The 14,575-nt window shown below is 47.8% G+C and overlaps 1 protein-coding gene across 1 annotated transcript in view; it reads left to right on the forward strand.

Annotated features, from left to right (window-relative positions):
* The first annotated feature begins 1,010 nt into the window (after positions 1–1,010).
* LOC122375683 (inactive tyrosine-protein kinase transmembrane receptor ROR1-like) overlaps positions 1,011–14,575 on the forward strand; it is a 41,402-nt gene continuing 27,837 nt past the window's right edge. Inside the window, exon 1 of the mRNA XM_043355170.1 lies at positions 1,011–1,311. Within this exon, the coding sequence (XP_043211105.1) occupies positions 1,232–1,311 (80 nt within the window). The 5' untranslated portion in view covers positions 1,011–1,231. The remainder of the gene's footprint in view (positions 1,312–14,575) is intronic.

Genomic DNA, 14,575 nt, shown 5'->3' on the forward strand with positions numbered 1-14,575 from the left:
AGTTTTCAAAAAAAAAAATGGTGTCAGGGCTAAGATGAAAATAAGTGGTCTAAATCCGGTGAGAAAACAGGATTTGGGGGTACCCTAGGTTTGGCTCCTTCAGGCTCTGGCCCCCCCAGTGAAAATTCCTTAGACGAGGCCCTGGGGCAGGGAGTGGTGGAACATCAATCTGCCCCCGCCCCGAGTGTACCTTGGACGTGCGCACGTGCAAAGTGAGAAATGATTCGTGCGTGTTACCCCTTAAACGACTCCAAACGGTAGTGTACCGAATTTGAGCGTAATCACCCCAGCCGTTCTCGAGATGTGAAAGCGACTATTGCACCTAAATACGTGCAATATCACCTCAACCGAGATGCATGGAAATGCACTGGCCACTTCCCAGTGAGTGCCTGGGCGATATGCCAAGTTTCAGTGCAACCACCCCAATAATCGCTGAGTTAATTGTATTAAAAGAAATTCACACGTTTTTTATTCTGCACGCGCCACTGGACGGCGGACACGTCAACGTGCCGTGTTAGCCACCCACAAGCATTGAGAATAGTACCTAGGTATGTACGATACTTGGTCGAAGGTTTGAAACTACAGCGGACATCACAAGTAAATCGGCACAGCGTCTGCTTAGTTATGGGCCTTTATGGGCCATGGTCTCCCGGTCGCTCACGGCTCATGCATGCTCATAATTTTCATCTGCATCTGGGCATTACGAAGACTTCGCTTGGCGCTTGGCGCGGTTCGTTCGACCAAAGGCTAGAAAGATAACACACCTATTCATAGTAATTTGAAATTAAGGCGACCGATGTCTATGCACTATGCAGTATGCACTTTGCAGTGCTGAATCTGACTCCCCATTTTTTCGCGACATTTGCATCACTTTGAAAACACAAGCTATCCGACCCCCATCTAGCTCTACCCTCCCCGACAGATGCCCGCGGGCGCCGTTTCCGCTGCCCCTCCCTCCCCTCCCCGTTACCTCCCCGGATGTGTAACTGCCGCGTTGATGAGATGCTCGGATGTTTCGGACCGCGGGACCGCCAGATGGCGCGTGCCTCGTCTGCACGGGGGCGCGTCTCGGCGCCCCTCCAGAGCCGGGCGCGCGGCACGTGCCGGGCGGCACGGCGCGGCGGCCGGCGCGGTCGATACTGGCGGTGCGGCTGCCCCTTTGTACGCCGCCGGCGGGCACGGCCGGCCGGTCAGCAGCCAGCGGCGCGAACCGCTCAGTAGTGCCGCGGCAATGCGTGGAGCGGGGAGCCAGGCTGTCCGTGTGTGGCTGGTGACCTGTGTGCTGACCAGCGCCGCCGCCGACCGGCCCGGGTGAGTATCCAGCCGTCCGCCCCGCCCTGACTCACCGGCCGGCGGTAGACGGGGTCGTCTCGTCGGTCGATTGTCCCGCGGAGGGGCGACGACCCCAGCGACCAGCTGACTCAGCCGGCTAACTCACGTGCTCGAAATCTGCCGCGGCCAGCCGGCACCAGCATCCTCGACCAGCTTCACTAAGCCCACTCACCCAGGCTGAGACGATTTTCAGTTAGGGTGCAGTGAGTCATGCTATCTCAAAGCGGTTGCAGGCTGCAGCAGCGAGTAACTATGTAAACAAGGTGCGGTGCCCTTACGGGACGCATGCCATTGCACAGTGGCCCTTTTCAGAATTAGCACGCATAAATTCAAAATATTTTTTCTCTTCTTTTGAGTAAAAAGCAGTCTAATCGTGTGCAAAACATTCCAAACTATCCGATGGTGCCATTTTTACCTCCTAAAAATAATTATCTTTGGTAAAACTGACCGCAAAATCGAAGTTTGTCGAGAGGCGCGCGGACACCACCGGCGGACCCTAAAAAGTAGGGTGATATGAACATCAATTTGTAAGGCTTTCGGTGAGAAAATATTAAAAATTAGTGGCATGGCTGTGAAGCTGAGTTTACGTAGAAGCCCTAGAAACCACAATTTTCATTATATAAACTGAAATAGACCACTTTTGCCGAATATTGTGGACACAATAACAGGACAATTATTAACTGGAGATGGCGGCATACATATGAAGCTTTATGTTAAGTAGCACACTCTGGAACATGTCGTATTATACATCGTTCGAATCGCCGATCTCTTCTGACCATGTCCACCAAAGGGCATCGCGCCATTTTGCGCCATTTTGCTTCTACGGTGGAGAACGTGAGCCAGTTCAGTCCGCGAGCGGCTGAGGCTCCTGTTCGATACGACTAAGCTCATTGACCTGGCTCGAAGCTGGTGTCACCTGGTGGGCGCCTAAATGTGGCTTGACTTTTGCCATAAGATGTGCTTATTGAAATGTCATGTAGGCATAACGCTGTGCTCAAGAAAAACTGTCCGATTTCTTGTCGCGTTTGATGTCCAAGCCGCACAAGTCCCGTGGTCGGCTTAAGATCTAACGTCAAAAGCGCCTATGTGTTTGTATTGTTCGCGTCGCGCTGACCTTAGTTGCTGCCCGGCCGGGGCCGACTAACGGTGGCTGGCAACAGCTGCAGATGCGGTCACGTGACGCCCTGGGGCGTCCTGGCGGTCAGTGCAGCGCGGTCGGCTGGCGGGCTCGCCACACTTGCGTTCGGAGCGGCCTGGGCCGGCGGGCGAGCCGTGCGAACGTGCGCCAAATCTTGGGCCGAGCGGCCTGTCGCTGTTGGGCCGAATCTCCTTGGGCAGTTCGTTTCTTTTCTTGTCTTTGCATTGGCAGGGAATACGTCCTTGATCACGTGGTGATGTCTTGCACCACTTTCAGGTAATGTGGGAATTAATGCGTGCTAATTCTGAAAAAGGGCCACTGTGCATTGGCGAAAACTACTAAAGCTCGCTTGATGCTCCCGTTAATTTGAATTACGCATTTCGTTCACTCTAAGACTGTTTTATTTTGCTCAACAAAGAAGGCATTTATTTCAAACGAGATCTCCTCCGGTGCGATGGTGACACCGAAGAAAAGGTGCTTGCTGCAGTTCGATTCGATATCGGTTTTGCGATTCGCGGTGGACGTGGACGGACACTCTCGTTGTCGGCTGATGCTATATTGATATTCGCTCGTGCCAGAAAGAGGATTGTCGGGTGCTCTTCCTGGTGATAATGGTGAAAAAACTGATCGGGTTTGGACGCGGCCGTCGCGTCGGCAAAGGACGGTGACCTATTAGGGTGACCCTTTTTGCAACTTTTTTTTAGAAGCTAGCCAGCACGCCCCTAGATCGACGTGGCTTGATGCCCTGAGCACGAAAATACCATTTTTGACCAGAATTTTTGAATTTGAAAGCCCGCCCCAAAATTTAAAGATGGAAAAATGAGCCTGTTTTTGCGATTCTGACATTTTCGGTGCAGCTATTCAATAGTTTCTATTTAAAGAGCATAGTGAAATGGCATAATATAAGTTACCACACTAATTCTGCGCCGGCATGGTAAGTTTCATACCTCTACTCCCATTTTACCAGTTTTTATCGAAGATTTTCCGATGAGCGTCGGCCGCCCGTTTAGCTCGAGCTTTCAGAACCGGTCAGTAGATGGCTGCACATTCGTACCATGGACGGGACGCCTGTGATTGGCTCTCGACGTGGTTTGTATTATTATTTCCTCTTCAGCAGAAGGAAACTTGTACATTTCGATGTTTACCACATTTCCATCACATTCATTTCACCTTGCATGCATACTGAAGCATGAAAAACACGCGTGCCCGAAAAACGATGATGCGTTTTTACGCTCAATAACGTGTTTTAAAGTGTGTGGATTTTGAGTACCAGCTTTATGGAGGGCTCTCAGTGTGTCTTTTATTGTCATTTCCATATCCGCATTAAAAATTCATATTTTTGTTTTTGTCTCCATTAGTCTTATATTTTATCCTATATAGTATGTATAACAACCGTTATAGGTATGCATGTTATTCCCTTTCAACCACTTACGGGAGCACTCAGTCTGTTACGAGGGACATTGCTACTAGCAAGGTAGATGCTTTGTTCAGATTTAGAAAATTGCGGTTCGTCATAAATAAATCCAGCAGCTCTAGGTCACATGTCAGCGCCCGAGGCGCCGCTCGCACGTAATGGGTCAATCTCATAAAGGGCGGCAGTCGCTGACACAGCTTCGCCATGGCGCCAAGGGATGACCGGAGACCAGTTGGAGAAGTTTTTGGAGACCCCGCTCCTGACCGGACTGCCGTGTCATACGCAGTCCACGGAGCGAGCCGTCAAAGTGACGACGGAGGCGGCCGGGCAGGTCAGAGGGGCTCGGCGACAGGACGGCCATGCGCTAAACAAGCTGGCGTGGAGGAGGCGAAACCCAGGACAGGTGGTGAAGAAGAAGTACCGCCCAGTCAAAACCACAGCAGAGAAGGAGGGATAGACAGCTCGGAGAGCTGAATGCACCAAATTCAGCAGCAGACCGGGAGTCGGGCGCGTCGATCGGGGCGACAGGAAAAGCCAGGCACGGACGATAAGAAACTTATTTACTGCGCAAAGACCTTGTACATACAATGCTGTGTTTTCCGTCGTCCCGCTGTGATGAGCGCTGCTTGTCTGGCGCTGTGCGTCCGTCGTATTTTATGTGAAGTATGTTATGGGCACACAGTGCGGTAACTCGTGCAATACAGATCTCATTTGTAGACAATTGTCTTTTTCAGGCTGCACAGCGCCGTTAAATGGCCTAGAGACGCTGCAAACTATCACACTTTCCTGGCAACGTCCATGGGATAATTAGTGTTTATTGTCATAGTTAAAGCGGACACGGTGCCCCAGTGCTCTCATGTTCCATTTCCTAGGTCCCAAAGGTTCCAGAGCCCATGGTCAGACAGCTCTCATTTGCCGTTAGACACGTTACTGGAAACAACCGCGAGTTAAATGCGATTTTTCGCTGAATTGTGTAGTTTTCAAGCTGGAATATATTACAAATGTGATCAAATATAGGGCTAATGGCGACAAAAACATAAAAACATGCCAGTTCCTTCATACTGGAATGGAAACAACACTAAAAGACACTCTGAAAACCTTCCCCAAAGCCGAGACGTGAAGCCCATTGTGCTGCCATCTACCCAGCCAGCAATCCCACTCCGTTCCCGATCGGGATTTTCGGACTCAGCCCGCACCACCCCGATCGGGACCGGAGTGGGACGGGATTGGGAAATGAGACACTTTGTACGGGCTGGAACGGTCCGGATATCCCAACCTACCCCGCACGGCCGTTTGGGAGATCCCGCACGTATCCGGACCGCCTTATGACGTTTTAACAAGCGCTGAACTCCGATCCCGATCGGGATTCCCCAAATCTCCCCGCACAACCGGTTCGGAAATCCCGCACGCATCCGGACCGCCTTATGGCATTTTAACAAGCGATGAACTCCGATCCCGATCGGGATGTCCCAACTCGGCCCGCACGGCCGGTTCGGGAATACCGCAGGCATCTGACATATTAACCGCAGTCTCATAACCGCAGATTGCTGTTATGCAGATGCGACCACTTTGCTTGCGCCACCGCAACCCCCTCGCCTCTTCATTATTCTCCAATTCAACCTTTATACCTAATACCTGCACGACAAAATGAATTACATTGGACACTGAAATATATTCACAAATTTACTGGTTGCACACAGGTCAAATTTTTACAAATTCACAGCATGGCCAGCACATTCGTGGCGTCGGCCATCATCTTAGCGCCGCTGCAACTTGCAAGGCGCTGGCACAGCGGACTCACTTCCGGTGTTCACAGTCATTATAGCAGGCCTGTGCCTTGTTCGTGTCGGCTCCTCTGCGGACAGTGTGTCCGTCTGCCGTCACGGGCTTCAGAGAGCCACCGCGAAACTAGACGGCTGGTATCTGGTCGGGCGGTTCACCACTGTGCGAAGAGAGCATCTGAAAATGACCAAGAGGTAATTAATCAAAGCCTGGGACACACTAAAAATCACTAAAAAATAACCCACATCTGACATTTTACATGGTATGCCTGGTAATTCAGGTTTCAAACCTTCAATGCAACCATTAGGTAACGACACTTGACAATGAGACCAAACATCTTCTGTCCATGATAACTGATCAAACATGCGACAGCACGAGTGTAATTCACATGCCGTACAACCACAACGAACATAACAATTTTTATTACCTATAGCTTTCCCGCTCCCTACATCACGGATGAAGTGTGCACTACATATACTCACCCTGTTCTCAAAGACGGATTGATTTCCCTGCAACGACAACAGTTGAACCGACCGCTTGCTAGAGCCAGTTCAAAAGCAATATCCTGAGGCAGCAGCTCAAAGGAGGGATCGACACTTGACCAACGCGGCAGCGAGACTGGCCGCTGCGCTCAGAGGACGCGTCTGCCTGCACGCAGCCCATCTGATTGCTTTTCCAGGCTTTCTGGGCCACCGGATATGGTGCCCGAAGCGCCTTCTCAGATCGGTTGGGATAACAACGTAAATCACAAGCCTGTCTAAACATGGGATTCGATTGGGCTATCCGTATCGCGTCCCAACCGATTAAGCATGCGGTCCGGAAATCCTGAGTCGCCCTACCGCCGGCCTCTGAGGTCCGGTATCGATTGGGACAACCCAAGCCTACCCAACCCAGTAGGGACAAGTCTGGACATCCGGAGCCTATCCCGACCGTCCCCAACCGCATCCCGGACGAATTGCTGGCTGGGTATGGACAGATCTATGAACTCGGGAGCTGCGGGCGGCTGACTCTCGTCGGAAAAAAAACAGCGATAAAAAGCGGTAAAACGGGTGTAGATGTCTGAAACTTGCCATGCCGGCGCAGAATTAGTGTCGTAACTTATATTATGCCATTTCACTATGCTTTTTAAATAGCAACTATCGAATACCTGCACCGAAAGTGCCAGAATCGCAAAAATATGCTCATTTTCCCATCTTTAAATTTTGGGGCGGGCTTCCAAATTCAAAATTTCTGGTCAAAAATGGTATTTTCGTACTCAGGGCATCAAGCCACGTCGATCTAGGGGCGTGCTGGCTAACTTCTAAAAAAAAGTTGCAAAAAGGGTCACCCTAGTGACCTATGGATTGTAGCCCACACATGGTCCCACATGGATCGGGCCGCTGAGCGCCGGCTGGACGGAAGGGACGGGAAGAACGATAGGCAAACGAAGCACGCGTCTGAACTCAGTCGGACAGCCAATTGGGAGACAAATCAGATCAAAAGGCACAGCCGACATTTTGATTACCAGCGGAAAATTCTTGACAAATTTATACGGAACCAGAACAGTGACGTTTTCGGTCACACTCCCCAGCAGAAAACCGGGGCACAAAGCGCCATGAAACTCGTCATACCTATCTCATCATGCATCAAGTAGGGAGGAGCATCTGTTGCTACGTCCGCTTATCTAAGAAACTTAAAAAAGATAAATGACGCGGAAAAGCCATTACCTAACCCTCGCCCTGGCAGAGGGGTGGGTCGATGCGAGCACCCCCCCCCCCTAAGGTTTTTCCAAGATAGCCGAAAAACGGCAGCGTGCAGCGCCGCCAACTTTTGCACAGCTTATGGGGCAACCTTTTTACATATGACCTGACAATTTCAGGTCCGGATGACCTTGGGTCAGGTCACCAGGTCAGAAAACCGGTACAAGGTCATGAGCAAATTTCAATGTTCTTTAATGCACCTGTTCGATAGCTATAGTTAGAATATAGTATATTTATACGTGTAGTATATATATAGTATATTTATATTTAAAGTATATGTATAGTATATTTATAGTTCGATAGCTCTTTCAAATAACTTTTGCAGAGTGCAGTCTTGACCTCAGATTGACCGCAGGGCAACGGTTCGACTCGCGGAGGACGAAAACTGCCAAATTAGACACATGCAGAGGCAATGTTTCTACATAACAATGCATGACATTTGTTTTTACCGCCATCAGGTTCCTCTCGGAAAGACGCTTGAAATGAACTAAAAGTTGACCTTTAAAGGTCACTTAGAAATTTAGCCTGTGGTTGACCAGAACTTGACAGTTACTGAAGGTTTGCCATCTGTTGCACCCTGCCCATTGCATGCCGGTATGAGTTTTCATTGTTCTAAAAATACTTGCGGCATTGACTCTTTTTAACCCTATTAGTGGCAGGCTCCTGGCTACCCCTATTAGTGGCAGGGGGGGCTGTTTACGACCCCCCTTGATATCTCGAGATCTAACGGGCCGATTTTCAAAATTCAAACGGCATTCGATTTCGCTCAACGTGATCTACATTTCTAAAAAATAAAAATTAAAAAATGTTAATAGGGATTTAATAGATGGATTGTAGCCCACACATGGTCCCACATGGATCGGGCCGCTGAGCGCCGGCTGGACGGAAGGGACGGGAAGAACGATAGGCAAACGAAGCACGCGTCTGAACTCAGTCGGACAGCCAATTGGGAGACAAATCAGATCAAAAGGCACAGCCGACATTTTGATTACCAGCGGAAAATTCTTGACAAATTTATACGGAACCAGAACAGTGACGTTTTCGGTCACACTCCCCAGCAGAAAACCGGGGCACAAAGCGCCATGAAACTCGTCATACCTATCTCATCATGCATCAAGTAGGGAGGAGCATCTGTTGCTACGTCCGCTTATCTAAGAAACTTAAAAAAGATAAATGACGCGGAAAAGCCATTACCTAACCCTCGCCCTGGCAGAGGGGTGGGTCGATGCGAGCACCCCCCCCCCCCTAAGGTTTTTCCAAGATAGCCGAAAAACGGCAGCGTGCAGCGCCGCCAACTTTTGCACAGCTTATGGGGCAACCTTTTTACATATGACCTGACAATTTCAGGTCCGGATGACCTTGGGTCAGGTCACCAGGTCAGAAAACCGGTACAAGGTCATGAGCAAATTTCAATGTTCTTTAATGCACCTGTTCGATAGCTATAGTTAGAATATAGTATATTTATACGTGTAGTATATATATAGTATATTTATATTTAAAGTATATGTATAGTATATTTATAGTTCGATAGCTCTTTCAAATAACTTTTGCAGAGTGCAGTCTTGACCTCAGATTGACCGCAGGGCAACGGTTCGACTCGCGGAGGACGAAAACTGCCAAATTAGACACATGCAGAGGCAATGTTTCTACATAACAATGCATGACATTTGTTTTTACCGCCATCAGGTTCCTCTCGGAAAGACGCTTGAAATGAACTAAAAGTTGACCTTTAAAGGTCACTTAGAAATTTAGCCTGTGGTTGACCAGAACTTGACAGTTACTGAAGGTTTGCCATCTGTTGCACCCTGCCCATTGCATGCCGGTATGAGTTTTCATTGTTCTAAAAATACTTGCGGCATTGACTCTTTTTAACCCTATTAGTGGCAGGCTCCTGGCTACCCCTATTAGTGGCAGGGGGGGCTGTTTACGACCCCCCTTGATATCTCGAGATCTAACGGGCCGATTTTCAAAATTCAAACGGCATTCGATTTCGCTCAACGTGATCTACATTTCTAAAAAATAAAAATTAAAAAATGTTAATAGGGATTTAATAGATGGATTGTAGCCCACACATGGTCCCACATGGATCGGGCCGCTGAGCGCCGGCTGGACGGAAGGGACGGGAAGAACGATAGGCAAACGAAGCACGCGTCTGAACTCAGTCGGACAGCCAATTGGGAGACAAATCAGATCAAAAGGCACAGCCGACATTTTGATTACCAGCGGAAAATTCTTGACAAATTTATACGGAACCAGAACAGTGACGTTTTCGGTCACACTCCCCAGCAGAAAACCGGGGCACAAAGCGCCATGAAACTCGTCATACCTATCTCATCATGCATCAAGTAGGGAGGAGCATCTGTTGCTACGTCCGCTTATCTAAGAAACTTAAAAAAGATAAATGACGCGGAAAAGCCATTACCTAACCCTCGCCCTGGCAGAGGGGTGGGTCGATGCGAGCACCCCCCCCCCCTAAGGTTTTTCCAAGATAGCCGAAAAACGGCAGCGTGCAGCGCCGCCAACTTTTGCACAGCTTATGGGGCAACCTTTTTACATATGACCTGACAATTTCAGGTCCGGATGACCTTGGGTCAGGTCACCAGGTCAGAAAACCGGTACAAGGTCATGAGCAAATTTCAATGTTCTTTAATGCACCTGTTCGATAGCTATAGTTAGAATATAGTATATTTATACGTGTAGTATATATATAGTATATTTATATTTAAAGTATATGTATAGTATATTTATAGTTCGATAGCTCTTTCAAATAACTTTTGCAGAGTGCAGTCTTGACCTCAGATTGACCGCAGGGCAACGGTTCGACTCGCGGAGGACGAAAACTGCCAAATTAGACACATGCAGAGGCAATGTTTCTACATAACAATGCATGACATTTGTTTTTACCGCCATCAGGTTCCTCTCGGAAAGACGCTTGAAATGAACTAAAAGTTGACCTTTAAAGGTCACTTAGAAATTTAGCCTGTGGTTGACCAGAACTTGACAGTTACTGAAGGTTTGCCATCTGTTGCACCCTGCCCATTGCATGCCGGTATGAGTTTTCATTGTTCTAAAAATACTTGCGGCATTGACTCTTTTTAACCCTATTAGTGGCAGGCTCCTGGCTACCCCTATTAGTGGCAGGGGGGGCTGTTTACGACCCCCCTTGATATCTCGAGATCTAACGGGCCGATTTTCAAAATTCAAACGGCATTCGATTTCGCTCAACGTGATCTACATTTCTAAAAAATAAAAATTAAAAAATGTTAATAGGGATTTAATAGATGGATTGTAGCCCACACATGGTCCCACATGGATCGGGCCGCTGAGCGCCGGCTGGACGGAAGGGACGGGAAGAACGATAGGCAAACGAAGCACGCGTCTGAACTCAGTCGGACAGCCAATTGGGAGACAAATCAGATCAAAAGGCACAGCCGACATTTTGATTACCAGCGGAAAATTCTTGACAAATTTATACGGAACCAGAACAGTGACGTTTTCGGTCACACTCCCCAGCAGAAAACCGGGGCACAAAGCGCCATGAAACTCGTCATACCTATCTCATCATGCATCAAGTAGGGAGGAGCATCTGTTGCTACGTCCGCTTATCTAAGAAACTTAAAAAAGGTAAATGACGCGGAAAAGCCATTACCTAACCCTCGCCCTGGCAGAGGGGTGGGTCGATGCGAGCACCCCCCCCCCCCCCTAAGGTTTTTCCAAGATAGCCGAAAAACGGCAGCGTGCAGCGCCGCCAACTTTTGCACAGCTTATGGGGCAACCTTTTTACATATGACCTGACAATTTCAGGTCCGGATGACCTTGGGTCAGGTCACCAGGTCAGAAAACCGGTACAAGGTCATGAGCAAATTTCAATGTTCTTTAATGCACCTGTTCGATAGCTATAGTTAGAATATAGTATATTTATACGTGTAGTATATATATAGTATATTTATATTTAAAGTATATGTATAGTATATTTATAGTTCGATAGCTCTTTCAAATAACTTTTGCAGAGTGCAGTCTTGACCTCAGATTGACCGCAGGGCAACGGTTCGACTCGCGGAGGACGAAAACTGCCAAATTAGACACATGCAGAGGCAATGTTTCTACATAACAATGCATGACATTTGTTTTTACCGCCATCAGGTTCCTCTCGGAAAGACGCTTGAAATGAACTAAAAGTTGACCTTTAAAGGTCACTTAGAAATTTAGCCTGTGGTTGACCAGAACTTGACAGTTACTGAAGGTTTGCCATCTGTTGCACCCTGCCCATTGCATGCCGGTATGAGTTTTCATTGTTCTAAAAATACTTGCGGCATTGACTCTTTTTAACCCTATTAGTGGCAGGCTCCTGGCTACCCCTATTAGTGGCAGGGGGGGCTGTTTACGACCCCCCTTGATATCTCGAGATCTAACGGGCCGATTTTCAAAATTCAAACGGCATTCGATTTCGCTCAACGTGATCTACATTTCTAAAAAATAAAAATTAAAAAATGTTAATAGGGATTTAATAGATGGATTGTAGCCCACACATGGTCCCACATGGATCGGGCCGCTGAGCGCCGGCTGGACGGAAGGGACGGGAAGAACGATAGGCAAACGAAGCACGCGTCTGAACTCAGTCGGACAGCCAATTGGGAGACAAATCAGATCAAAAGGCACAGCCGACATTTTGATTACCAGCGGAAAATTCTTGACAAATTTATACGGAACCAGAACAGTGACGTTTTCGGTCACACTCCCCAGCAGAAAACCGGGGCACAAAGCGCCATGAAACTCGTCATACCTATCTCATCATGCATCAAGTAGGGAGGAGCATCTGTTGCTACGTCCGCTTATCTAAGAAACTTAAAAAAGATAAATGACGCGGAAAAGCCATTACCTAACCCTCGCCCTGGCAGAGGGGTGGGTCGATGCGAGCACCCCCCCCCCTAAGGTTTTTCCAAGATAGCCGAAAAACGGCAGCGTGCAGCGCCGCCAACTTTTGCACAGCTTATGGGGCAACCTTTTTACATATGACCTGACAATTTCAGGTCCGGATGACCTTGGGTCAGGTCACCAGGTCAGAAAACCGGTACAAGGTCATGAGCAAATTTCAATGTTCTTTAATGCACCTGTTCGATAGCTATAGTTAGAATATAGTATATTTATACGTGTAGTATATATATAGTATATTTATATTTAAAGTATATGTATAGTATATTTATAGTTCGATAGCTCTTTCAAATAACTTTTGCAGAGTGCAGTCTTGACCTCAGATTGACCGCAGGGCAACGGTTCGACTCGCGGAGGACGAAAACTGCCAAATTAGACACATGCAGAGGCAATGTTTCTACATAACAATGCATGACATTTGTTTTTACCGCCATCAGGTTCCTCTCGGAAAGACGCTTGAAATGAACTAAAAGTTGACCTTTAAAGGTCACTTAGAAATTTAGCCTGTGGTTGACCAGAACTTGACAGTTACTGAAGGTTTGCCATCTGTTGCACCCTGCCCATTGCATGCCGGTATGAGTTTTCATTGTTCTAAAAATACTTGCGGCATTGACTCTTTTTAACCCTATTAGTGGCAGGCTCCTGGCTACCCCTATTAGTGGCAGGGGGGGCTGTTTACGACCCCCCTTGATATCTCGAGATCTAACGGGCCGATTTTCAAAATTCAAACGGCATTCGATTTCGCTCAACGTGATCTACATTTCTAAAAAATAAAAATTAAAAAATGTTAATAGGGATTTAATAGATGGATTGTAGCCCACACATGGTCCCACATGGATCGGGCCGCTGAGCGCCGGCTGGACGGAAGGGACGGGAAGAACGATAGGCAAACGAAGCACGCGTCTGAACTCAGTCGGACAGCCAATTGGGAGACAAATCAGATCAAAAGGCACAGCCGACATTTTGATTACCAGCGGAAAATTCTTGACAAATTTATACGGAACCAGAACAGTGACGTTTTCGGTCACACTCCCCAGCAGAAAACCGGGGCACAAAGCGCCATGAAACTCGTCATACCTATCTCATCATGCATCAAGTAGGGAGGAGCATCTGTTGCTACGTCCGCTTATCTAAGAAACTTAAAAAAGATAAATGACGCGGAAAAGCCATTACCTAACCCTCGCCCTGGCAGAGGGGTGGGTCGATGCGAGCACCCCCCCCCTAAGGTTTTTCCAAGATAGCCGAAAAACGGCAGCGTGCAGCGCCGCCAACTTTTGCACAGCTTATGGGGCAACCTTTTTACATATGACCTGACAATTTCAGGTCCGGATGACCTTGGGTCAGGTCACCAGGTCAGAAAACCGGTACAAGGTCATGAGCAAATTTCAATGTTCTTTAATGCACCTGTTCGATAGCTATAGTTAGAATATAGTATATTTATACGTGTAGTATATATATAGTATATTTATATTTAAAGTATATGTATAGTATATTTATAGTTCGATAGCTCTTTCAAATAACTTTTGCAGAGTGCAGTCTTGACCTCAGATTGACCGCAGGGCAACGGTTCGACTCGCGGAGGACGAAAACTGCCAAATTAGACACATGCAGAGGCAATGTTTCTACATAACAATGCATGACATTTGTTTTTACCGCCATCAGGTTCCTCTCGGCAAGACGCTTGAAATGAACTAAAAGTTGACCTTTAAAGGTCACTTAGAAATTTAGCCTGTGGTTGACCAGAACTTGACAGTTACTGAAGGTTTGCCATCTGTTGCACCCTGCCCATTGCATGCCGGTATGAGTTTTCATTGTTCTAAAAATACTTGCGGCATTGACTCTTTTTAACCCTATTAGTGGCAGGCTCCTGGCTACCCCTATTAGTGGCAGGGGGGGGGCTGTTTACGACCCCCCTTGATATCTCGAGATCTAACGGGCCGATTTTCAAAATTCAAACGGCATTCGATTTCGCTCAACGTGATCTACATTTCTAAAAATAAAAATTAAAAAATGTTAATAGGGATTTAATAGATGGATTGTAGCCCACACATGGTCCCACATGGATCGGGCCGCTGAGCGCCGGCTGGACGGAAGGGACGGGAAGAACGATAGGCAAACGAAGCACGCGTCTGAACTCAGTCGGACAGCCAATTGGGAGACAAATCAGATCAAAAGGCACAGCCGACATTTTGATTACCAGCGGAAAATTCTTGACAAATTTATACGGAACCAGAACAG

Source organism: Amphibalanus amphitrite, unplaced genomic scaffold, assembly GCF_019059575.1.
Source record: "Amphibalanus amphitrite isolate SeventyFive unplaced genomic scaffold, NRLGWU_Aamphi_draft 001894F_arrow, whole genome shotgun sequence".
Classification (NCBI taxonomy): domain Eukaryota; kingdom Metazoa; phylum Arthropoda; class Thecostraca; order Balanomorpha; family Balanidae; genus Amphibalanus; species Amphibalanus amphitrite.